Below are 27,503 nucleotides of genomic sequence, written 5' to 3'. Positions count from 1 at the left end.
CATATTTTTCTTGTCTGCTTCCTTTGACTTTAGGACAGTTGCTGGTGATGGATTTAACACTGTGGATGTTCTTGCAGTGGAATCTTGATCTTCTTGCTAGTATTGCATATTGTCAATTTGTAGCAGAGTGAATCAGATTTGTTTGCTTTCTCCAGGTATTATAAACCTAATTTTAGTAAGCAAATATAGAAAAGTTTAATAAAATTAAACCTGCATAAGGTTGTCCGGCTCCACACAAACAATGTTGCAGACATGTTTTGTCTGGCACATTTTCAGAGAAAAGCCAATGTTTTGCAGTCTTGCAAAAAAGACATCCTTAAGGACTTGGTCATGGTGCAAAGGCATAGGTTGCTGTTCACAGGTTGTGCATGTGAGCATTGAAAATAGGTTCTTCGTTGCCATTGATGGGTCCATGGAGAACTTTTCACAAATTAAAAATTTTCTTGGCACAAAGGTTTTTTTTTTTTTTTTTTTTTTTTTTTTTTTTTTTTTTTTAACAGTGAAAAAAACAAACTTTTTTTTTTTTTTTTTTTTTCCAAACATCTACATCAGTGATGCCCAAACTAGGACCTGTGGGCCAAAGTTGACCTATTGTAATTTTTGATTTGGACCACCATCCCATCTGAGAAGAGAGGGAGAATGATGGGTATGTTTCTAGATTCATTCGTTCATTCATTTTCAATTGCTCTTTCCGGGCCGGTCTGCAGGGCAGCAGTCTTGGGAGAGAATCCCAGACTTCCCTCTTCCCAGACACTTCCTCCAGCTCCTCTGGGGATATTCCAAGGCATTCCCAGGCCAGCCGAAAGACATAGTCCCTCCAGCGTGTCCCGGGTCTTCCTCCCGGTGGGACATGCCTGGAAAACCTCACTAAGTAGGAGTCCAGAAGTCATCCGAAACAGATCCCTGAGCAACCTCAGCTAACTTCTCTGAATGTGGAGGAGCAGCGACTCTACTCCGAGCTCCTCCCGGGTGACAGAGCTCCTCACCCTATCTATAATGGTGCGCCCTGCCACCCTTCAAAGGAAACCCATTTCGGAGGCTTGTATCTGAGATCTTGTCGTTTCGGTCATGACCCTAAACTCATGACCATAGGTGAGAGTAGGAATGTAAATTGACCGGTAAATTGAGAGCTTTGCCTTTCGGCTCAGCTCCTTCTTTACCACAACGGACCGGTACATCGATCGCATTACTGCTGCCGCCTGGCAATCTCACGTTCCATCCTTCCCTCACTTGTGAACAAAACCCCAAGATACTTGAACTCCTCCAACTGGGGTAAGGATCTTCCTCCAACCTGGAGATGACAAACCACATTTTTCAGGTGGACCACCATGACCTTGGACTTGCAGTTGCTGATTCTCATCCCAGCCGTGTCACACTCTGCAGCAAACCACCCCATGCATGTTGAAGGTCCATGTTTTATGAAGCCAACATTGTCTGCAAATAACAGAGATGAAATCCTGTGGTCCCGAACTGGACCCCCTCCAACCCAAGGCTGTGCTTTGAAATTCATTCATTCATTTTCTTTTCGGCTTAGTCCATTTGTTAATCCAGGGTCGCCACAACGGATTGAACCGCCAACTTGTCCAGCACGTTTTTAGCATATGCCCTTCCGGCCGCAACCCATGGCAAAGTGCTTTGAAGTTCTGTCCATAAAAATTATGAACAGAATTGGTAACAGGGCAGCCCTGACAGAGTCCAACATGCACTGGAAACAAATCCGACTGTTTGTCAATTCAGATTTAAAGTAACCCTTTGTTTGTTTTATTGTTAAAAGTTAACTAAAATAAAATGTTTAAATTAAATGACGTAAATTGATCAGATTTTGTTTAAATGTACGTACTGTCACCCGACAGTGCAGAGACTTTGGGTGAGTAAATCAAGGCAAAGGCAGATTCTGCTTGACTAGTATTTTCAGCATTGAACTCCACTGTGTTATAATTGTTTATGTTTTTATTGCATTAGGTTACAATTTAAAAAGTTATACTGCATTACTGAATACAATTTAAAGTAATGTTTTCTATTTGATTTGAAATATTATGAAATAAATTTTGAAATTACCCATTGCTACTTTAATGTATTAGTTTGGTATATTTACTTTTGGCACATGGCTCTCAATGATATTTGGTTTTCTGGCCCATCATACCAAAGTTTGGGCACCCCCAATCTGCACAGGGATAGACCTACAATAATAATAATAATAATAATAAATTCTTTGCGGAACCAACGACTTTTTGTTTTTCTATAGCATTGCTGTGAAAACTCTCCTCTGGAGCTTTTCGTTTTAGTGAATAGTCAGAAAACCACTGGGGTTTATCATTTATTCCTAAACCCTAATCCTAACACCCGCTGTTTTTCTAATTAATTTTAATGTTGTTAGATGTACTAATGAGACAAATACAGCGATTAGAGGAGATTACTCACATGACTGTAATCACATGACCGAATTTAAATTGATCTGTCTGCAAAAACTGTCTCTCTCATCAAACAAATACATGTTTCAGAATAGCTTGCCAGAAACTACCGAGGGAGACACTCCACCCCCAAAACCCCCACCCACTGTTATCCTCCCTCCCTGTTTGTGACACTCTCTCACACTCAGCTGCACACATGCCAGGATCCTTCCTCACACTGTACCTGAACACTCCACTCCAGTCCACGCAGCGACCACCCACGCCGGTCTCCAGTGCGCGCGAGAGGCGGACAGAGTGGAAGAAACCCCCGCTGAGTCTCTTCATCATCCTTTCCTCACCAACACCCCATCATCATCATCCTCCTCATCCCAGACCCTTCTCGCCAGTTAGATCATGAACCTGCTCTTTTCTGGTTGCTAAGGAGGAGGAAATCGAGCTCCGGGAGTGGACGAGGCGGTACTTACAAAGGTATTGCGCTCTTTCAGTCAGCAGTTGTTTGTGTGTGTGATTGTGCTGCTGTAAACTTATAGCAATATTCGGACCCGCAGGAGTGATCAATTGTCATGTCCAGTGCTGGATTCGAGTGGCTCCCGAAGTGCTAGTGAGTTTGAAGTGAATCATCCTGTCGCCTCTCGCTCCCTGCTGTGCGCGCGCGTGTCTTTCAGTGACAGGGTTTTTCTGCCTCTATATTCGGCATCGCGCTCTGTGGAGTGCTGTGTGAATTGGGACCGGTGCTCCTGCGGGGATTGCGCTCTGAAAGCAGCTGTTTGTCTTTTTTTTTTTTTAAATAGCTGCACATGTTTGTAGTGCAATGCGGCTCTGGGAAATCATGCCCACGCGCAAATTAATAACATTTTTATCTTTAGGTTCGCTGGTGTTGATCACTAACAGCTGTTGTGAGCGCGCGCGCCGCTCCTCGTGTGGCCGGTGTAGAAAACCAATTCAGGGTTACTGAAAATAAGTCAGCAAATTGTTTAAGGAGAGCATAATTAAGTGGTTTTTTTTTTGTTTGTGTATGTGTCTGTGGAATACACAGTGATACACAGCAATGGACACCAAATGTGTGTATATTTCTTTATTTGTTTTGAATGACTAAGATACTTTCCATTTTTTTTATATTGAGATAAGTAGGTGCCGCAAATATTTATTTTAGCCTACTGTTGATTGTATTTGGTCGAGTAAAGCATGTATTATAATGCGTCATTCTCTAGCCTATATTGTTCCAATTTACGAGCTCTGCGATTCTAATTTTAAAACAGGTGGCAGGCTACTAAAAACTAAAGTTTTCCTTAGTATTATTGTTTTTAAGAGAAACACATGTAGGCTGTATAGAACGTGGTGTATGTCGACATACCTGCTCTGTTATCTGAAACTGAATACTGGTCCGTTGTCTTTGTTGACTCCATTTATGACTGGTCGATACACCGCTTTCTGAGCGACCAATTAGACGTGTGGAAAGCTGAATTCCTCACTGGTCAAAACCAAATGACACGTAAGTAACCTTACCAATTTAAAGCAATTAGAAGGACTAAAACACTTAGACCTCGCGTAAAACCGTAGGCTATTATACCAGATATAATGTTTACAAGCTCATTTACTGTAGCCTATTGTTTTCTGACATCTGCTGTCAGTTAGAAATGGCGCGAATTGTGACTTATTGTGAATTTCGCAAATTGTGAATAGCTGACTTGTTCCAGCCCAAAAGCTGTCCAAAACCTGCCAAAACGCACAAGAAATGCCCCAAATATTAAATTAATATTTTATTTAGTTTTAATTTAATTAAATCTAAATTAATCTAGTTAATTAAACTGTAATAAGTTTTAACCATACAGCAACCAACACCAGCAGTCACAGAACCACAACATAACTGGATCACGTCGGAACACTGCCCCCCTCTCACCCACACACTTATTAGAGTATGTTTTACCTTAGAAATGGGTTATAAATCAGTCCTAATTGGCGTTTTAAATATTTGGAACATAATTATGTTCTGTTTGTCAATTAGTTCTGGTTGTCAATTGTGGAAAAAATTATTGATAAAAGTGTCATGATAAACCGCTGTGAGTTTAACTGCAGGCGCTGAGTGATGCGCGTGCATGTGAAGGGGAGTCAGATTTGTCTGGGGAGTCAGATTTTGATACAACTTTCTTTCACTTCTTTTACTGAGTGGGCCACGTGGTTTGCGCTATGCACTGGTCACCATCTACTTACTGAATGGAGTAGGAACACATGGTTATGTTTTGTTGAATAATATAAAAGTTACTTTTCAAAACCGCCCTAAAATCTGAGTTAATACTGAACAAGTACAGCACATGTGAAAGACAACAACAACACAAACTAAGTAAAACGGTATTGGTTAATTCTCATATGCATCATTAAGGTGTTCAAATTCAATGTGTGGAAGTAAACAAGAATTGAGAACTAGGGCAGTCCTCTGTGTGGCTCTTACAATAGCACCACCTTATTTATTATTATTTTGTAAAGATTTTTTTCCTCAGTGGAACACATTTTATGCATTTTTATGAATGGCCAGACCTTTTTTCCACACTATGAAAGTGAATATGAATTATCGAACCGCTAAAAGGGCTAAAAAATCACCATAAATTAGATCATTATTACCCAAGAATTGATTTAGGATTGTAAGATCTTGACATCACTTTTGGGGATATTCACCTTTGCCTTAACTCTCATACCTCATTCACCCTAAACAAACAGCATTGTCTGGGATGTGCTATGGGACTCATTTTTTCTGTTGTGCCCGTTCCTCTCAGAAACAGAAAGAGAGATCCAGAAATCAAGCATGGCTCAGGCCTCTCAGGACCAAGGTGCGGTGGGCATAGCCGACCCAGATGAGGACTCGCCCAACATGATTGCATACAGGAAGGTACTGTCACTTTGCCCTTACATTTGATGTGCTTTGGATTCGCCATCTTTAAAGTCTTGTCAGCAGGTTAATGCTTGAAAGCGAAAGGATTTTAGTCAGCAAATATATATACAATGAGGGCATGGCAGATGCACAGTCATGAATATTGCTTGCTACTTGATTTGAATTTGAATGAGCTTATTTGCCTGTTTGCTGGTGCATTGTTATCCCTTGATATTTGTTCATCTTCCTTGCGTATAGAATATTTCATTCCCTCCTGACCCTCACGGTCACTGTGAGTAAAAGGAAGCTGCTTAATCTGTATAAAAAGCATCTGCTTGGAAGCATATATAAAACCATGAAGTCTTCATTTGTGATGCAGAGAATTTATGGATGTGCATTTCTTATCCCAGCTGTGTCTCAGTGTTAAACCACTGCTCCTAATGGCAGAAACATTGCATGAGAAAGACACATACATTTGCCATGTCAGTTTGCCATATTCAATCATGTGGCACACTTGTGATGAATTCTGAACTTCGTGGAGCAAATAGCTGTCAGGCATTGATGAATTTCACAGTGCTAGCATCCCCCAACATCTCGATCAAGTCATAAACCCATAATAACTTAATGACAGCCCATTTTCTCCTTTCACTCTGGATTTTCTATAGAAACAGTGCTTGTTTTCTTTGTGCCATCTTTTTGCTTGATCAGTTAGCCTGGGACCTCCCACAACCAAGTCTTTTATGGAAAACCAAGTGAAGCATATTTGATGCCAAATGATTTGCTTCTATCTGAGTAGAGATAATCAGCTCAAGCTGGCGCAAAGATATTGAGCCCAACTGCAGTGAGATTGAAATCATTGCCAAATTGCTAGAGAAACATTGTGGTGAGGGTGCACCTCAAGATTAAGCCAATATGATTTTGTAATAATCTCTCTTAGGAGACCCTTTGCTAAGTATATCTCAATACAATGGCAATTGTGAAACAAAAATCTAGGGGGCTGGGAAGCAACACTATTCTTTATGTCTTGTTAAAATATAAATTCATTGAAACAAGGTTTTACTTCATAAACTGCAAAATTAAGACTGGTTAACAGAGATTACATTAATATATGCTATACTTCAATATGACTGTATTTTATCTTATCATACTTATAGTTTGTGTATATTTAACTGATAGAAAGACAACAGTAACTCAAATAACCACTCGTTACAACCGAGGTATGCAAAAGAGCATCTCTGAACGCACAACATGTCAAACCTTGAGGCGGATGAGCTACAGCAGCAGCAGACCACACCAGGTGCCACTCCTGTTAGCTAACTGGAAACTGAGGCTACAAAACAGGCTCACCAAAATTGGACAATAGAAGACTGGAAAAACGTTGCCTGATCTGATGAGTCTCGATTTCTGCTGAAACATTTGGATGGTAGGGTCAGAATTTGGTGTCAACAACATGAAAGTGACAATTTTCTTGGCACACTTTGGGACCATTAGTACCAATTGAGCATTGTGCCTATGCCACAGCCTACCTGAGTATTGTTGCTGACCATGTCTATCCCTTTATGACCACAGTGTATCCATCTTCTGATGGCTACTTCCAGTAGGATATCGACCATGTCAAAAAGCGCAAATCATCTCAGACTGGTTTCTCGAACATGACAATGACTTCACTGTACTCAAATGGCCTCCACAGTTACCAGAGCTCAATCCAATAGGGCACCTTTAGGATTTGGTGGAACAGGAGATTCGCATCATTGATGTGCAGCCGACAAATCTGCAGCAAATGCGTGATGCTATCATGTCAGTATAGAGCAAACTCTCTGAGGAGTATTTCCAGTACCTTGTTCAATCTTTGCCACAAATGATTAAGGCAGTTATAAAGGTAAAAAGGGGTCCAACTGGTACTACTAAGGTATACCTAATAAAGTGGCCGGTCAGTGTATGTATGCATACATGTATAAAATCTAAATATGAACTTGCATGTCATTTCTAACTTGCAAATATTTCCATATGGTTGGAAATTGGATGGCTAGCCAAAAAATAATCTTATTTTAAAAAAGGTCAAGCCATTTTGTAGTGTTTATTTCATAAATGACAGAACAGGTTTGGACCTAGTGTTTATGATTAAAACAGCAGTGTCAATGAGCTTTTCATGCTGTTGAGTGCTTTAATGTTCGTCGCTGTATCTTCCTGTTATAACCCATTGGGAACTGAATTGGGTGTGGCTGAAAAATGTGATTTTTTTTTTTTTTTTTTTTTTTTTTTTTCAAAGCAATGGCTTGTGGTGAGATTATAAATGAGATATTTTGTACAAAATATATTGCAACACTCTCCCAATTGTGTATATATATGGTCAGTTGTGCTACCCAAAGATCCCTGATAAAAACAGACTCATCCAAATAACTGAAGTCAGTGGTACACATTATTTTTCACAAAAGCTTTTAAGTGAGAGAATCAATATTTTGTGTAGAATGAATTGTAGGTAATCCAGGTATCACAGATGTTCTATTGTTTCATTCAATTGTTGCTGCTCCCATCTCGTGTCTCTTTTATAGTGTAGTAATGATTCAATTGAAAATTAATTTGGACAACTTCATTATGAATCGTTTCAAAATGCTTCACAATGAAAGCATTTCATATTATAATGAAGCATAATTTCATTTCATAATGAAGAAATTGCTTCATGAGGAACAATTGTTTTGTACATCAATAGATTATAAGATAACAAACAGGTATGATTTCAAAGCAGTTTTAATCTGAAATGTCTAATTATGTGGTGAAAAACTGTATAATTATGGCTGTACTGTGTCTCTTGAATATTTGTCTAATGGAGTATATGCACACAGACTTTTAATTTCAGCCAGTCTCAGCACTTCCGGTGAATTGTCTTTCCATTACAAAATTGCCACGTTTAAGGTCTCAATCCTTTAAAAATCAGTAATCTTCACTGCCTGATAGATATACGATATAAAGTGGGCCTCAGACCAGACAAGAAGCACGGCATTAAATTACATTTCCCACCGCCATGTCTTTACAATATCACAGTTTATTTTACCCCAGTATGTTCAATAGAGTTTCTGCGTTAGCCTGCTCATCCTGACAGCGCTATCGGTTCCACAGTCTTTCATCTCATTTTACGCTTGAACGACTAAATGAATGCTTAAGTCGATTTAAATGAATATATTTTTATTACATTACAACATCGATGCTGTTAAAGGAACCTTATGAAATTGAAAATAGTCACATTAAGCTTTCACTGGAACCTTATCATTTACTGAAAAACATTAGCTATGCATAGAGCCCATTGAAACTTGCTTTCTGCATTTTTTTGTGGAATCTTTGATTTGAGTTAGCTTATTTTTACTCCAATCAGTATTTTGTGTCCAAGCATTTACTTAAAATATATGAATGTACATTTGCAGGAGTGGATACTTTTATGAAGCAAATAATATTGATAAATATAATTACTGCAACAAATGAATGAGAAGTTTAGAAGAAACTTTTCTAGCTCTGAGAAGAAATAAAAAGAGAAATCCCATCGATTAAAGCTATCAGTCAATTTAGGATCAGCATGGACCTTCTGTAAGATGGAGACCACTGACCTGCAGTGAGATTTCATTGGCTCTTTGATTGATAGGTTGCTGTTCCTCAGGTCGCTTACTACCTCACAGGAATATGAGATGGGCACCAGATGGCTCACAATATGCTCTAGGCTCATGGAAGAAATGGCCAGTGTCCCTAGGGCTTGAGTATGAGTTCATAGTGAGTGCCATTTTTCTGTGTAGAAACAAACGAACACCCAGTCAAGAGTGATAGCATGGGAGTTTCTCCTGGAAAATGAGTCTCTCTCTCTTTTCTCTCTCTCTCTCTCTCTCTCTCTCTCTCTCTCTCTCTCTCTCTCTCTCTCTCTCTCTCTCTCTCTCTCTCTCTCTCTCTCTCTCTCTCTCTCTCTCTCTCAGACACACACATACACTTTCACTCCCTCAGTCATGGCTATATTGAACCCTGGAATAGTGGATGTTAGGAATGGGTGTTAGCTTTTCATTGTGATATATCAGTAACAATTCTCTCCATGATAAGAATTAGCGTGTGAGATAATACGCATGAAATCTGGAACAGTTCAGAAAATCTGTCTATGGAATGTATACTACAATATAAGCATATGTGCAATACAGGTTTGTATGTGCTTGAGCCTGTTTACAAAAACTGAATTTACTGACATTTACTCCAGGTTCACTTCATAATACTGTAGGTGTGTACAATATATTGTTTCAGCATCGATGTTGCAATGTATGCATCTGTAATAGTCACATAGCAACATATGCAATGTTGAGTCTGGATTATTGTTGACCAGGAGCTGCAGAATTGTATTGAATTACTCTATTTATATGGAATTTATTTCAATATTTCAATTGATCCTATTCTATATAGTGAGAAAGTATGTGTCAATTAGCTTTGCATAAATAAACTTTATTCTTATAAAAACACTCGTCCTCTACACTGTAAAAATCAATTAGCACAGTTAATTTGCTAAATAACTGTAAGGCAAGGGGTTTACTCACTTAATTAAAGAAAGCTCACAACACCCTGTTTTTTTTGTTACTAAATAGAAAATATGAAAAATAATACTACTTTAATGATACAGAACTTTTTTTGTCTCTTAGTGGATACACGCAGTCAAAGAATAACATTTGCTGTTTTGTTCAAACTACTTATTAAAATTGAGCTGAAACAAAAATTCTTGAGGTTTTTGGGGGGGCACAACTTTGTTTTATGTTCAATCCACTTAAATTTCATTCATTCATTCATTCATTCATTTTCCTTTCAGCTTAGTCCCTTTATTAATCTGGGGTCGCCAAAGCGGAATGAACCACCCCACTTAAATTTGTATAAGCTAATAAGTTAACTTAATTTCTTCATGTTGTCCCAACACAAATCAATTGTGTGGAACCCAACATTTTTCATTCATTCATTTTCTTTTCGGCTTAGTCCCTTTATTAAACAGGGGTTGCCAAAGCGGAATGAACTGCCAACTTATCCAGCATATGTTTTATGCAGCAAATGCCCTTCCAGCTGCAATCCAACACTGGGAAACACCCATATCTCTTGCATTCACACACATACACTACGGACAATTTAGCTTATTCAATGCACCTACTGTATACTGCATGCCTTTGGACTGTGGGGGGAAATCGGAGCACCCCAAGGAAATCTATGCCAACACGGGGAGAACATGCAAACTCCACACAAAAATGCCAACCGACCCAGCTGGGGCTCAAACCAGCAAACTTCTTGCTGTGAGGCAGTCGTGGTACCCACTGTGCCACCGTAACTCCCCACCCAGCGTTTTTAACAGTGTATAAATGATCATCGTTGATATTGTTTACGCAAGAAATACCATAAATAAATCGCAATATAAGTCCATATCGCCCACCACTAGTAGATGTTGGGTTTTGGGATGCACCTCATCTCAGATTTGCTTTGCTTTACGAGAAGAAACAAGAAAGGATCGTGCATGCATGTGTAAACAGACACAATTAACCTGGATGCGCAGCGAGACAGGACTGACTTTGATGAATTTACCCATTAAAAAGAGCATGCGAAGCCCCATGGGGGGAACATCATTACCATGTGCGAGAGGAAGAGGGTGAGGCTATGGGAGAGAGTGTTCAGTGGCTTGTGGAGACCTTTTTCTTCCCAATACGCAGCTCAGTCAGCCTTTCTGAAGCTGACAGCAACCTCTGTGTGTTCCGTTATGGTGTGCGAGCACATGCTGTGTTCTTACGGCTCGAAAAAGACATATTTTTTTCCCTCCTGCATTGGGAATTATAAATGCGTGGCCACTACCAGTCGACTGTCTTGTACCGCTGATTCCAGGCAGAGAAAAATGCTTTGAAATCAACCATATTGACTTGTCTGAAGGTTATTATTTGTTCCTGAGGTGAAGTAATGAGACAAAATGCCTCGAGGTTAGTCTGTTTCCCTGACATCTACTGACCCTTTCACATATGTACAGAGCTAAGTGAGAGTCTGACATGCTTATCAACAATTCTGTTGGGGCAGTGGAGTATTTTTAGAGTTGTTCTGTGGATTTGACTTCTCTGGCAACCTTCGAGGCTTTATTGTATTATATAAACGTAATATGCTTTGGATCTTGTTTCTTAGGAGAGTTCCCAGTGCAGCTTTATCTAGCGAGATATGTGGATTTGTTTGTCCGCCTCTGCAGAAACTTATCTGCCAATTCTCCCCCAAAACAACAATTAGAATGGGAAGCTATTCTTCCAGCATAAGCCCAGGTGAAAGTCATCAACAAGTCAGAATCCTATCTTTTTCTTTGCGCTTTCTTCCATTTCTGGCATTTGCAAGCTGTGAGCTGTCAGCACATTTTACATTTTCCTGTGAGAAAAGTTGTTGGAATTGTCAAACATATGCAGTATGTAATTCATATAATGAAATTTGTCTCATCTATGGGAAAAAAATTAAGAGACTACTTAAATTCTAAGTTTCTTGGTAAATTACTGTATCTTTCAAACTTAAAATAAAACAAACAAGGTTTTCAGGTTGTTCTTATTCATTTTTAGGCCACACAATATCAATGTTTTAACCTTATTAGAGTTTAGAAACCTTAAAATTAAAAGAGTTAAGAAGTCAATACTGTTTGGAATAACTCTAATTTTCAATCACTACAAATGAAAACATCTGACCTACTGTGATTTTCTGAAAAGCAAAAACATATAAATGAAAATTAGTTTTATTTCATATTAGGAAAAGATATTACCAGACCTTTGTAGAATAAAGCAAATGTTTACATTTTGCTCAAGCACACACCTAAGAAACTAACCCTTAAATTTAGCAAGGATTACACTTTGTTGATTAAAGGTTACAATTAATACATTGAGATACATCAAAAAAAGATTTATTTTAAATAACATGTATAATAGTCATACACTACCTAACAAAAGTCTTGTCACCTATCCAAGTTTTACAAACAACAAATAATAACTTGACTTCTAGTTGATCATTTGGTATCAGAAGTGGCTTATATGAAAGCCAAAGGCCTCTAGATTACACTTATTTTACCAAAATAGAATATGATCATGCTTTGATTTTTAATTATTTAATTAGGACAGTAAGGTCTGACTTTGCTTAGACAAAAATCTTGTCACTTAATAGAAATAATGGACAGTATAGAATATAAAGTCATGGTGCTGTGGAAAAAGAATTAATATTGTGTATAACTCCCATAACCTTGGAGGACTGCACCAAACTTGACTGATTTCTGTGAGAATTTCTGTGAGGTCCATGCAGGTTCCAATAGGTCTTCTGCAGTATTTGTGATGCAGTTCAACAAATGATTCATCAAAAAATCTACCTTCAGCCACTTTTCCAAATGATCAACTAGAAGGCAAGTTGCTCTTACTACTGGAATCGGCGACAAGACATGTGTCAGGTAGTGTATATAGCACCTGATTTCAATATTGCTAAGAATTGTTTCTTGAGCACCAATTGCTGGAAAATACGTTTCATGCAATTAAAAATATATGAAATTAGAAATGTTAAAATACAACAACAGTTTGAGGTTGTAATATTTTGTTTACGAGCAAAAATGACATTTCTAAAAAGGTTTTGCCAGCTATACAAACTTAAACAGTTGTGAAAACATATGTAGCATAAATACTAAATATATTTTATGTTCAGTAGTTACAAAAAAAGGTGTTTGAGGCAGCGACAAGGCAATAGGCAGAGAAAACACCCGTGTTCAGATAGGAGTCAGGTTGGATGTGACTTAAAAGTAAGAGATAGATCCTGTCCTGTACAGTGTGGAATGGAATATGGCCAGCTGAATTAATCAGGCTGAGGGATGGACACAGAGGGACGTTTATTTTTCCTGTCACATCTCAAGTGTCACCAGCTTTGTGCTGACCTCAGATGCCCTTTGAATCACTGCCAGCCTCATTCAAGTATGTCTACCTTGGTTCACATCTTATTGTCATTTTATGATTGAACGTGCACTTTTTAACCTTTCCGTGTAGGCTCGTTTTCCTTTACAACCATTTTGTAATTTCGAAAACAGCCTTAAAGTTATTTAGTCAATGACCCAGATGGGTTTGTTGATTGCAGCCTGCTGTCGAAAGAAAGGATTTCTCACTCAGCTCTACCATAGGTTCACTATATGTCAGAGCCAGAATATATAACCAACAGTGAAAGGATAAATTAGCCAGATAGTATTGGAGTCAGGCATGCCGGGGCATTTGTATCAAGCTGAGTTTTCCAGCAGAAGATAACTGACAAATATTTTACGCAAGATTTATGTCTCACTTTCGTGTTTACAGCTCAGAAAGGCTCCGGCAATTTTCCTGGCTGGCTCTTCTCAGGAAAGCATGGCTGACCAGGGAACCACTGAAGCTTTGTTCATTTCGTTTTGAGGAAACTGAGCCGATGACTTGCAGGTGGCCACAGATATGACTTGTGAGACTCTCTGAGCGGAGGGAATATCACACTGCGACCCAAGTGTCATATATGTATTGTAGACAAATTGCCTGTCAGTATCACAGTACATGCACATAAAGCGTTCTTATGTGCCAATGTGTATTTTTGTTACTTAATTTTAGTCTGTTTTTTTATGTATATGTAAAAATAACAGATGTAGATTTTCAGGAAAAATGTAATAAGATTAATATTTTGGTATAATATGATAAATATGATAATATATTTTAAAGTAGATTGCTTCTTTTCCTTCAGGTGAACATTAAAGAAGGCTTTTGGCTGAAACTCATTGGTCACTGGTGACTCATAAAATGCAAGTCATCGACTACCAGCATAGTTTTCCACAGCTATATCACCCTGCAGCCTAAGACCGGCTTCTCACTGAAGCTAAGCAGGGCTGAGCCTTGTCAGTACCTGGATGGGAGACCACATGGGAAACCTAAGTTTTTGTTGGAAGTGGTGTTAGTGAGGCCAGCAGGGGTTGCTCACTCTGCGGTCTGTGTGAGTCATAATACCCCAGTAAATTGAATGAGACACTATACTGTCAGTGAGCACTGTCTTTCGAATGAGATGTTAAATCGAGGTCGATCATGGCCTCCCAATTATCCCCATCCACCGAATTGACTGTATCATTATCTCTCCACTCCACCGTTGTCCTGTGGCTGCCGTCGCATCATCCAAGTGGATGCTGCACAATGGTGGTGGAGTGGAAAGAGACCCCCTCTCATGATTGTGAAGTGCGTTAAGTGTATGGCCATACACAATAAATGCACTACATAAATACACATTACATTACATTACATAGCATTACGAGCACTTTAGCAATGGAAAAACCATATACAGGTAACTGACATTGTAATGCATGCACAAACTCACTCTCAGATGCAATTTAATAACCCCTTAAATGACAATAGTTAAAATAAGTGAGGAAGTGTTGAATATCGGAATTGGTAATAAAGAAATTAATAAAAATCTTATTGGCCCATCCATAAAACACTGACAGGGCAATTTGCTATCCAGAGGACATTGATGATACTTACTGTGATGATATGAATTTATTTGCGATTGAAAATAAATCATTTTTTAATAAGCAGACTATTAAATTATTCAGAGTGATGCTAATTGGTCTGTACCAGAGGCCATCCCTTGAGTTTAGTGCTCTGTTCAAGTGCCCAGTGGTCACAGAACAATGTGGGGATTTCAGTAACTCAATTTTCTGGGTCAGGCCTCTTTTGGATTTAACTTGCAACCTTTGTGTTGGAAAATTAGACGAGCACCATTTCGAATTTGCATGTGGTTTTCCGCTGCTGTGTCTTGATGAAAAACCATGACAAAAACATGATGAATGTTGCTAAATCTAATCAAGGGGCAACAAAGCAAATCTTTCCCAAATGATCTTTTTTAATTACAGGTAGAAAGGATGAACCAGGTGGGCAGAAATATGCTTTAGAGGCTCTTGAAGTTAATTATATCAGTCGGGCCTATTATCATACCATATTCAGCTGTAATTAATTACTGTCATCCATAGTCTGGGCTGCAGTGGCCATTTTTGGCTCAGGGCCCCTCGAAGGGAAACAACCGTATAGTGAGAAATGACTTTTTTCATATTTTATTTGGCATGAAAATGAAGTGAGGGTAATGATAAAATGGGTAGTGTAGCGATGATGAAGAAGAGTTGTGTATTGAGGAATACACTCAACAGCTGGTTTATTAGGCACTGTATAGGTCATGTGTGTCTGTATGCGGACTGCAAGACGGGCGTAACATGAAGGGGCGTAACTTGTAGTAAGTTAGAGGTGTAACTTGAAAATATCAAGATCTCATTGAACCATGTGAGATGTCACAATGATATGTTCTTGGCAAGATAGCGGAAATACTTACCAGAGAACATTTTCACCAAATGTTTTATAAGTTTTCTCCATATTTATTTACAAGCATTTGATTTGTTTTGAATATATATATATATATATATATATTCTTTCATTCATTCATTCATTCAGCAACTCCCCTTGCTGACTTCTTTATCTGTTTTGTCATTACAGTTAGCCTACTCTGCATCGCCCCCTGTGGTTGCAAATAACAGTACAACGACGAGCTCTTCAAGTATGAAAGCCTCCGCAACTCGCGGGTGTACGTTAATAACTGTGACGGTTGTGTTTAGAGTGGGGTAATGTCTAGATGTTAATAACTGTGATGGTTGGGTTTAGGTGTGGAGTAGGTGTGGACGTTAATAACTAATGGACTGTGCCATCTTGCAGACAACATAGTTTTGACATGTGGGTCTCCAAAACTTCAAGTTATAACTTGAACTTCAAAACTACCTTAATTCTTCATGACATGAATTTATTTAAGTGCTAGAAAAATATCTCTGTGTTTTGTTCACATTGATAGCATTCAGTCATACAGTAACTGTCACTGACTATGTTTACATGGACATCAGTAATCAAATGATTTGCCAATAAGGCAATAAATGATTAAGGTGTTGATATGCGTTGCTTTTGATATGTTCCTTTCATGTTTCTTTTATACGCTATAATGGGAACATGAGTTCCCTACTGAAAAAACCAGCCTAGGCTGGTTGGCTGGTTTTAGCTGGTTGACCAGCCTGGTTTTAGAGGGGTTTTGGCCACTTTTAGGCAGGTTTCCAGCCATTTCCAGCCTGGTCTTAGCTGGTCAGGCTGGAAAATGACCAGCTAAAACCAGCTTCACCACCTTGCCAGGCTGGAAGCCCAGCCAAAACCAGCTATGTCCAGCTTAAACCAGGGTGGTCAAGCTGGTTTTAGCTGGATTTAGCTGGTCATTTTCCAGCCTGACCAGCTAAGACCAGGCTGGAAATGGCTGGAAACCAGCCTGGAAATGGCCAAAACCCCTCTAAAACCAGGCTGGTCAACCAGCTAAAACCAGCCAACCAGCCTAGGCTGGTTTAAGCTGGATTTTTCAGCAGGGTTATAAATAATTTTCTATGCTGTCCAATGTTTCAGATAATTTCAGGCGTTCCATTTTTAACTTTTAGACTTCAACTGCAGATTCACTTTCATTCAGGAGCATTTCATTCATGTCAAACTCTGAGGTACTGAATGAGATTAACCTCTTTCATACCGCACGTGTAAACAGTGCTTTTTTTGACACCCATATACGGACTGGGGGAGAGTTGTTTTAATGGAAAGAAAACATGGCTGTCTGTGATCCGCAGAGAATACAGTGTCAAACAGCTGTGTGTGTATGGACTAAAATGTAGCAAAATGTGACAAGTCCTATTCACCTTATTCTCCGCGTACGAGTGGGCGCAGCCATTTGAATCATTTTGGCTCGAGACTTCCGGTCTCATTTACTTCCATTCATTTTTAGACGTTAAAAACAGCTTGTTTTGCTGCTTGGTGTTGCAAACTGATATTTTCTTATTATATTATTCTACTTTGTCTGTATTGTCAAGCAAACACTTGTTTGTAGAGTAAGTAGTTTGACCGTTTTCTGCCGTTTATTATTCCTAGTCATTTCTCCCATAGGCAGCTGAATCGGAAGTTCTAAAACAATCGCAAAAATTAGTGCACTTCCGCATTGAAGAATAAGGTCAATACGATGATAACAGTTGGATTAAGGTGTTTATATGTCTCTACTGCACTTCAATAATGAGACTAAAATAAGAATACTTCACAAATTTGATTTGTTTACTATGATTGTGATTTTACTGGGATTAAGGTAATCAAAAATCTCTTTTTACATCACTTAATCACAGATTATTGTCTTAATCATATTAAAATTGTATTGGTGTCCATGCAAACGTATTCATCTTCAAGAAACCAGTTTGAGATGATTTGGGTTTAGTGACATTGCTGCTGGAAATAGCCATCATAAGATAAGTACACTGTGGTCAGAAAGGAAGGACATGGTCAGTAAGCATGCTAGGGTAGGATGTGGCGTTTAAACTAAGAGGCCCAAAGTGTGCTATTAAACATCCAGCACCCACTTGAACTGATAAAAGGCAGGATGTACAGCTAAAGTCAAAATTATTAACCTCCTGTGACATTGTAATGATTTTGTTTTAAATTCCCTAAGTGCTGTTTTTTCAACACATTTTAAACATAATAATAGCTTTATCATTTATAATGACTAAATTATGTAGTCTTTGTCACGGTGATAGTACTTAATACTTTTCTAGTTATTTTACAAGATATTAGTATTCAGCTTAAAGTGCAGTTAAATGACTTAAGTAGACCAATTAGTTTGATCAGGTAAGTAATTGGACAACAGTGGTTTGTTCGGTAGCCAATTGAATCTTTTTTTCTTAACTCTTTCCCTACCATGTTTTTTTTGTTTGTTTGTTTAATAAAGTTGCAAGCCAATTCCGGCCTTTTTGATGATTTTCACCTGAATTTTACAGACCTCAGAATATTTTTGGCCAGAAATATATAAAAATATATCAAATTAAAGAACCATCCTGCTTTAAAATAAAAAATCATTTTATTCTATATTCATGTGTTCATGTTTTATACATACTTAAATGTTGGTTTCATGAAAAATTGAACATTAAAAAAAAAACTGAGAAAAATTCACTTTTCTAAATATAGTGCATTTTCAAGATATATAGTATATAATACACACGTGCTTGCACACACACATACACTATACATACATACTGTACACACATACATGCATTCATTCATTCACACACACATAATGTACACACAAGTGCGTGAGTGCATGCAAAACATTTCTAACCTTGTGCAGATAGATAAGGTAAGATCATTTCGCTGTGGCGAACCCTGGCGTAGCTGGTATATTAAGCCAATGCAAGTTTGTATAATTTTATAATTACCCTTACTTTCTCGTTCTCAGATTTAACTTGCCGAAGCATGTGAAATCATGTTCCTCATCTAGGACATACATTAGGGCTTTCCATACCGTAATATACCTAAAACACAGATTTCTCATCAATGAAAAAAAACTCATTAATTGCAAAGAAGCATTTTCTCTAAATTGGCAAGTTATCTCACCAATGGCAGTGAAAGAGTTAAGGGGGCCAAAAATATTGAACTTAAAAGTTGTTGAATTTTGTTTTTTCAGGTAAAGACTTTCTTATATTATTGGATATACTGTCAAATGTCCCTTGCACCATTAAAAATCACTTTGAATTGTAGCCTCAGGTCACGGTTGTTGTTATCAGAGAGAAGTGACATCGGTGTGCATTTTTGCTCATCTGCTTCAAAGTTAAACATGGTGTGTATTCAAAGATGCTCTTCTGCATCTCTTCTACCTTGATTGTTAAAAGTGGTTATCAGAGTTATTGTTACTTTTCTACTTTATCAATTAAACCAATCTGGCCATTCTTCTAAACCTCTGAGTCATTTTTGGTCACAGAACTACCACTCATCAGGTAAATCCTCTTTTTTTTAGACCATTGTACGAAAACACGAGAATGTTGTGCATGAAAAGTACATAAGATAAGCAATTTCAGAAATACTCAGACCAGCCTGACACCACATCACTCACGTTCAAAGTAATTTAATGATATCTTGCTTGAACTTCAATAGATTTTCTTGACCACATCTTCATGCCTAAATACGTTAAGCTGCTGCTATGTGATAGGCCGATTAAATGTTTCTGTTAGCAAGCAGTTCACTAGGTGTGCCTAATAAAATGGCCAATGAGAGCAGTAGGTGGCAAGATGCAGCGAGATGACTTATTATAATACAGCTGTACAGTAGCTTGATGTGCTGCTCATTACCACTTCACACAAGCAGACAGAAAGGACTGGTGCCCTATTATTGCTTTGTTCTTGTTTTTGCATGTGTGTGTGTGTGTGGGTGAGCAGGTTTGTCCTTGTGTGTTTGTATGAATTCTGACAGCTCGGTTAATTATTTCTTTCAAGCTCTATTGAACTTATTCGGGCAAGTATTTCTTTGGGCGGATTTCTTATTTGTGTTCTTTTCCTAACTTAACCAATTAGTTCATGACAGATAACAGAGTTCGCCATCCTTCAAATGAGCACATAATATAAAACACCAAATCTGCAAACATTGTTTGGGGCTTTACACAGTCAATTCGTGTTTCTCTCTTTACCCTCAGATGTTGCATTGCGCTAACGCCGTCATCCTTGCTTTTAGGACTAGCAAGCATGAATTTGGTATTGAGACTGAATGCCGAATGTGTACAGTATATATTCTAAGGGCTTTAGGGGAAGTGGCAAGTATTTGGATCTGCTTTCAAATGTTTCCCTGCACTATTTGAGAAACGTTCACAGGGGTTGCTGTACTGGATTAAACTCTGGAGTAAGCAATTATACAGTTTCATTTGAGGTCAGAGGAAGGTCTCATGTTTCATCCTTGCTGATTTAGGCATGTTAGCGCCTGTCTCCATCCCTGTGTTTGCTATATTTCTGCTCCAGCAGTGTTTTTCTCACCCTGTGATTGTTTGTTTGCACACAAAAAGAGTCATTTACTTATTGATCTGCTGGGGCCTTGAAGTGCTGTCACGACATGATGATGTATCCCGGTGGAACTCTCCAATATGAAGGGCGTTCAGGAGAAGAGTGGGGCGAACATCCTAATCTGTGTTTTTATGCGAATCAGATGCATAGACCATGAGCTACATTACCTTTAAATACCTAATATGAATATTTATAGCTGTCATCAATTATTGAACTGTATTAAAAGGAAACAACCTCTTTGACCTAGTAGCTATTAATATTAAAAGGGTAGCCCATCCAAAAGTGCTAATTCTGTCATCATTTACTCATTCTTAAGCCCTTTAAAACATGTCTAGCTTTCTGTATTCATTCATTCTAAAATGATTGGTAACTAATTTTGGACTTGATGGGGTTCTAGTATGTGAGAAATAACCAAAACAATTTACCAGGTGTAAGGTAGTAATAAACTGTAAATAAAATGGAAATAAACTGTAATTTATATTTGTGTCCTATTTATTTACAAAAATAAGACTGGCTGTATTTTACAGAAAATATATAAAAAAAAAATATATATATATATATATAAAAACCTTTTCATCCATATTCAAAACACAAATCATATCGACAAGTATTAACAAACACAAAAAACAAATGATTTGTAGTTTTACATTTTTAGACTTGCAGTTGTCACTATCCTTCAAACCATAGGTTTTACCCATTTATCAGCAAGACATTTTTAGCAATTTAAATAATAATAATAATTTAGCATGAACACCTATTTGTTGGTGTATTTTAATATGCAAGAACCTGACAAAATTAGTATGTCATTTTATTTTGGCATGAATATCCAAATAATTTTAAGCTTTTTATTTTTAAAGGTGCTGTATGTAAGTTTGACACCCAGTGGTTGAGGTAGGTAATGCACACCTGGTTCAGAACACAAGCAAGCGCAGGTTGCCAGATTGACGACACCAACAGCAGTGTGCCCGACTATCGATTTAAGACTGATTTAAACCGTGTCCTAACAAAAGCAACGGCATGCGATAGAAGGAATATTTTCCATATTAAAATGAGTTTTTGTTCTAACCAACACCTGAAATTTATATTTTAGAAACGCTTCTATTTCTTGCAACTGAAAAAAGGAAAACAGACAATGATCAGCTCAGGTACACCTCATGTGCTTTATTCAGTGTTAAATGTTAATAATGTGAGTTTAAATGTCATTTTTGCATGACATTTATTGCCATACTCCTGAAAGCAGAACTGTAACTCAGTGCAAACCAACACATATCAATGATTCAGCATCTACATTTAATAATGTTAAGGGTTTAATATGCATTTAGATTTTAAACCTTACCATTTCATTGGAGTGCAGTAATTAATAACCATCACATGTGGAACTCTGAATCGGCGTCTCATTTTGGAGCCTGCTACTGTCCAACGGAGGTCGCATTTCGCAGACACCTACTTTGAGAGCCTTTTTGAATGAATGAATGAAATATACGGTTTTCCAACAAGGCAACCCGGGTTACTGAAATATAATTGGCTAAACTGGCAGTGGGCGGGTTAACTGACCAAAACAAAGACATCGTTCTGGCACGTAATGCATATTTACAAAGCAGAATATCTGACTTAAGTATTGTTTTTTAGATAAACAATTTAATGTCACGTTATGTAACATGCTTAATTAGACCGTTATATTTATCGTGTCTCATCTCTAACCTGCTTACAAGTTTGGAACTTCAAGTAAATAATGGCTGAATTTTATTTTAAATAGACTGCCTCTTTATTGTCATGGTGAGATTAGTATCAACAGCCTGGGTTGCTGTGGTGTTTAGGCTTGGAATAAGAAGAACAGATGCTGATATTGTTGCAGTGCACAGTTTTGTCTGGACAATTCGCTATTGGGCTGCATTAGCATATGGCTGGATGAAGGTTATTGTATGCTGAAACAATCACATCATTTGCAGTTAAAAAGAGCTAGAGCCCTACTTTCCAAGGTGTTATTTCACGAGCATAATGAAGGCGGCCATTTCAAAGGCAGCCATTCTATGAAAATGGCATGAAGACCTATTCGTGCTTTGGGTGTGCAAAGACCACTTCTTGTGAATGTGTTATGAGCCAGGCCTCACGCATTAGGTGTAAAGATTTGGACTGAAGGCTCTTCTGAACAATAGAAAGATAAACCTCTACTTATAATTCATCTTCTCAAAAGAGCACCTGGTTCTTCATGAATCTAACTGTTTACTGTCTAAAAAAAGCCCACACACACATTTTCTAAAAGGTTGCACAATGAATCTTACCAAAGAGCACTTCTCAGTAGACAGATGCTGTGTATGTAATAAAATATACACAGTAATGTAAACTTTAACTTCTAATGATTTTTTTTGGCATAAAAGGAATTTAAAGTTTTTGACCCATACAATGAATTTTAGCCAATATCTATCAATATACCTGTGCAAAATTAAGGTTTTGTCCTTCAGTGTCATGATTTTAGTTTTAGGAACACTATTTGAGGATAGTAAGTTCCTACTTTGGAGCAGGGTCTAATTCAGTAAATTAGGAACTGTAGTGATGTTATTATATGCTGGTTGGGTAAATGTTTGCCAAATAGAAGAACGACAAAGTATTTTAAAGTATTACAAGACATGCACATACAGAAAACTGTTTACCTTATGCCTTTTTGACAGCAGTGTTTTGTCGCTTTCTCAACATTTCATCTTTATTGTCCTGAAAAACATGAAGCACTGCTGGAAGATGAACCGTCACCTCAGTTTGAGGTCAAGAGCACTCTGAAGCAGGCTTTCATTCTGCGTTCATCTTTTCCTCTATCCTAACTAGTCTTCCAGTTCCTACTGCTTAAAAACATTGCCACAGCATGATTCTGCCACCACAATGGATGGTATTAGCTTGGTGATGAGCGGTGCCTGGTTTTCTCCAAACTTAGCACCTGGCATTCACTCTATTTTGTTTCTTATGGTCTGAGAGTCCTTCAGATGCCTTTTGGCAAATTCCAGGTGGGGAGTGGTTTCAGTCTGGCCTCTCTACCATACAGGCCACATTGGTAAATTGCTGCACAGATGGTTGTCCTTCTGTAAGGTTCTCCTCTCTCCACAGAACGCAGCAGAAATTTTTCTGTAACCTACCCCAGCCTTGTGCCTCGAGACAATCCTGTCTTAGAGGTCTACAGACAATTCCTTTGTCTTCATGCTTGGTTTGTGCTTTGACATGCACTATCAACCCTGGGATCTTAAATAGACAGGTGTATGCCTTTTCAAATCATGTCCAATCAACTGAATTTACCATAGGTGAACTCCAATTAAGCTGCTGAAACATCTCAAGAATGATCAGTGTAAACAGAATCTGCCTGAGCTCAATTTAGAGCTTCATGGCAAAGGCTGTGAATACTTCTGTACATGTGATTTTTCAGCTTTGTTATTTTTTATAAATTTGCAACAATTTAAAAAAAATCTTTTTTTTTTACATTGTCATTATGGGGTATTGTGTGTAGAGATTTGAGGAAATAAATGAATTTAATCCATTTTGGAATAAGGCTGTAACATAAAAAAATATGGAAAAAGTGAAGCGCTATGAATACTTTCCTGTATACTGTAGCAATAGTTGCAAGATTAAACTGTGTTATTGGAAAATGATTTCTTGCTATTACTTTGAAACAATGCTGATAAGGTTGGTCAGATTAGGTCAGTTCAGATGCTGTTCATGAGACCATGATTAACAAACTTGAATGAACTGCACCAAGCCTACTGTAGCACTGCTGCTCCTTTAAGACATCAGCAGGAAGTCACTCTCCTAAGGAACTGAGATTTAGTAATGGACAGTAATGAATTACAGAACCTCAATCCTTTCTTCTATCAGTTCTTCTCAGTAGACCAGTCATTTGCTCAAGAAAGAGAAAGATTTATTTTAAATGGGTCATGAACTAAGAAATCTAAATTGTCTGGATATTTTTACAAATAAGATGTCTTTGTACTATTAGTAACATCCTATAAGTTTCAAAACTTTATCTAAAAACATTATATTGAAGCCAGTGACCCAAATGACAGGTTGTGGAATGTGCCACGATATTATAAATATAAAAGAGATTTGATTTTTATTAGATAATAAATTGCTTTGAAGACAACACAACGCTGTGCAGTGCCAAATTGTGGAAAAGTTGTCTTTGCATTGCCTTTCTTCTGATACCAACATAAGGTAAGATTGGATGAACATTTCCTAACTTTTTATTATTTTTAATAAAATTTTCAAACCATATCTTTTCCTGATACCTCTCCCTTCTGTGATAAATGCAAAACGGACTTAGCCACTGTTCTAAATTGATTCAATTTTGGTATGAAATATTTAAAACTCTATCTAACATTTTACATTGTGAATTAGTTTTTGACCCACTTTTGGTCATATTCAGAATTTCAGACTAAACTAGATCACTCCAGGATTCTCAAAAACAAATGTTGTCTTACATACTCATTGTGACAAAGAAGCTGGTGTTAAGGTTTTGGAAATCAACAGAATCCCCATCATTTAGATCTTGGCTGGAAGAATTAACTAAATTAGCACATTTGGAAAGGATCAGATTTCTTATAGCAAAGAAATTGGAAAAATTTGACAAGATTTGGTCTCCTCTTCTCCTCTATCTTGAAAGCGTAGGTTAAAAACCTAGATTGTGAAGGTCACACCAACAGTACAGCATAAGCTTTAGTCCCAGGGGTGGGGTGGGTTTTAGGGGTTAGACATTTTGTTTTTGTGTTTTTTGAAAAGTGTATTCTGGGTTTTTATGAATTACTTAATTATTTTATTTTATTATAATTTTTTTTATGTGTGTTAATTTGTTAAATTCTTCTTTTTTTTTGCAAAAAAAAACTAGAGATGTTGCAATATTTGCTGTAATGCTTTGCAATGTAATGCAATGAATATCTAATTAAAAACTTTTAAAACAAAACAACATTTTTTTTTTTTTCAAACCATATCAGTACAAACTTGGGCCCAATCCCAATTCTATTTTTGTACCCCTTCCCCTTTCTCCTGGCCCTTGAAACAGAGTGTGAAGGGGAAGGGCTTTAAAATGTACCCCTATCTCTTGCTTCATACTGTAAAAGATCGATGATGACGACTGCTTGTGTTGTTTTTTGGTATTTATTTTCAGGAAATCACTGAAGGCATATATCATGTTATCATAACGATATAGTGTGGCAATAAGATCGTAACTGTACTGTGTATTTACACGGTGGTCATATTCATCTATGTAAACACACAAAAACAACATTAACAATGTACCAGACACTGTAAAAAGCTCATTCCCAGATACTTAACTTTTCTGACAGGGTATTAGTGTCAAATCTGAAAATATGTTGTGGACTATTGTAAAGGAGTTATTATTATGGATTATAGATGGCTTAATTTAGCGTTTTTGATGGTAAAACACGAATGCTGTATGAATGTATTAAAACATATATTTGTTTGTTGTAAAAATTTGTAATAATGACAAAAAAATACTAATTTGTGCATCTCCTGACATCCGTGTGCAGCCATGCGTTTGTTGTAGATGATGTATTCTGGGAAATTTTTGTACTCCTTGGTTTCGAGTGTGGTCCTGAATAACTCTGTTTCAAGGGCTATCTAGCCCTTACATTTAGTCTTACATCTTCAAGCTAGTGAGAATTGGGACACCCCTACCCCTTTGGGTGAACACACAAAACGAGGGCTAGAGGTAAGGGGAAGGGCTAAGGGAATTGGGAAAGGCCTAGTCCTTTAATCACTGCATTTTACCACTGATTTGTTCACAAATAAAGTAAAATTTGACTAGATTTTCAAAAAGATTGTCTATGAAGTATGTAGACTGTCAAATATAAATGCAGAAGTTTCACACAGCTGTCTTTACCAACTATCAAAAGTATTTAAATATGCAAAACTGCAAGCCAATTTACCTGTTCAAACAGTGTGTTTCAATAAGGAGGATCAATACAGGAAACAAAATATTACTTTAAATTGTTTTGGTTTTTTTTGGTGCAAAATCATAAGTGGACCTCATAGAATAATATGAAATACAATAAAATTCCTGTTAATTTGTCTATTTCAACAAAAATGAAGTACCTAGCATTTACATAGCAAATTACCCCAAACAGTAATCTATCCTTGTTCTCACACAGCTTTCTTTTGGTTGTGAGCATTATGGAGGCCAAATGGCGCACTACAGATAAGCCAGCTGGATAAAACACAGACATGCAAGTAAAGTAGCGGGTCCCTCATGGCGATGAGATAGTTTGGTCTTCTTTGTTGTTTGCTCTTAGAATAATACATTGTATAAATGATGAGATCCTACCGCGAGCAGCTCATCATTAAGATTCACTCTAAGTTACTATAGTGCAAATAGTGCAGTAAACAATAAAGCAGTTATCTGCATGATTTATTCATGATGTGGTGCACGATGGGAAGCACAACGCCCAGCATCAGGGGACATGGTGGAGTTTAAAAATGGCCAAAAGGTCATTGACCTCTGTTCGTTTGTGAATGCGCCTTTAGGGAACAACTCTAAATTTAGGCTTGTAATGCTGCATCCTGAAATGACAGATGAGTCTGGCACTTTTTTTTTTATTGAGGCCTATTGATGCAGAGGATGTTGGTTCCCATAAGTCATGTAGATGGAATGATTGCAGTCAGCGTATAGGCCGTGAGCGAAATGCTCATCTTATCTAGCAGAGACTCAAAGCCTCAGTGATTCAGAATGCACTACCCTTGATTATGAATGTTTCTCCCTTTTAAGTGTTTCAACTGGCAGACACCGATAAGGCCAGTTGCTGTTTGAATTGGCGAGCTGCTATCGAGTCCCGGTGGGCTGCTCTTTCTTTTAAATATGGACGAAAAGGTGAGATAGGAGGCAGAAAAGGGAGAGAGGGATTTAGGTGAAGAGCATTGATAGTGACATTTGATTTGTGTTTACTAAAGGCTAGCCTATCTGAACAGCGTTTAGCTTAATATAGCATTGAAGAATTAGCATAGCGGTAATGAAACTCTTGCCCTTGGCATTTTAGCCGTCCTCGCCAAGTCACAACCTGCGCCTCGTTGGCATTCTGTCTGCTGGCCGCTTATCTTCACCTGCGACCTTCCTGTTTAATACAGGAAAAGTAATAACCTCAGTTTACATTAGTTATATTGTCGTGCCTTGTTTAAACGCAGCCTCTGAAATCGAACCTGTTTGATCTCCCTGTGTAATGAGGCATTTAATCCAGGTTGGTTCAACACGGAGAGAGCATCGCCGTTTTGCACTGTCTAACATAGTCACGCCACAGAGACAAGTGGCGTAATCACAGAGAAAGTGCCA

The 27,503-nt window shown here is 37.8% G+C and overlaps 1 protein-coding gene across 1 annotated transcript in view; it reads left to right on the top strand.

Annotated features, from left to right (window-relative positions):
• Nucleotides 1–2,620: 2,620 nt before the first annotated feature.
• rgs6 (regulator of G protein signaling 6) overlaps nucleotides 2,621–27,503 on the top strand; it is a 116,789-nt gene continuing 91,906 nt past the window's right edge. Inside the window, exons 1-2 of the mRNA XM_056481021.1 lie at nucleotides 2,621–2,879; nucleotides 5,183–5,295. Coding sequence (XP_056336996.1) covers nucleotides 5,212–5,295 — 84 coding nt within the window. The 5' untranslated portion in view covers nucleotides 2,621–2,879; nucleotides 5,183–5,211. The remainder of the gene's footprint in view (nucleotides 2,880–5,182; nucleotides 5,296–27,503) is intronic.

The sequence above is a fragment of the Danio aesculapii genome, chromosome 20 (assembly GCF_903798145.1).
Source record: "Danio aesculapii chromosome 20, fDanAes4.1, whole genome shotgun sequence".
Classification (NCBI taxonomy): Eukaryota; Metazoa; Chordata; class Actinopteri; order Cypriniformes; family Danionidae; genus Danio; species Danio aesculapii.
Note: the sequence above shows the minus strand (reverse complement) of the source record. Positions and strands in the feature narration are given on the sequence as shown.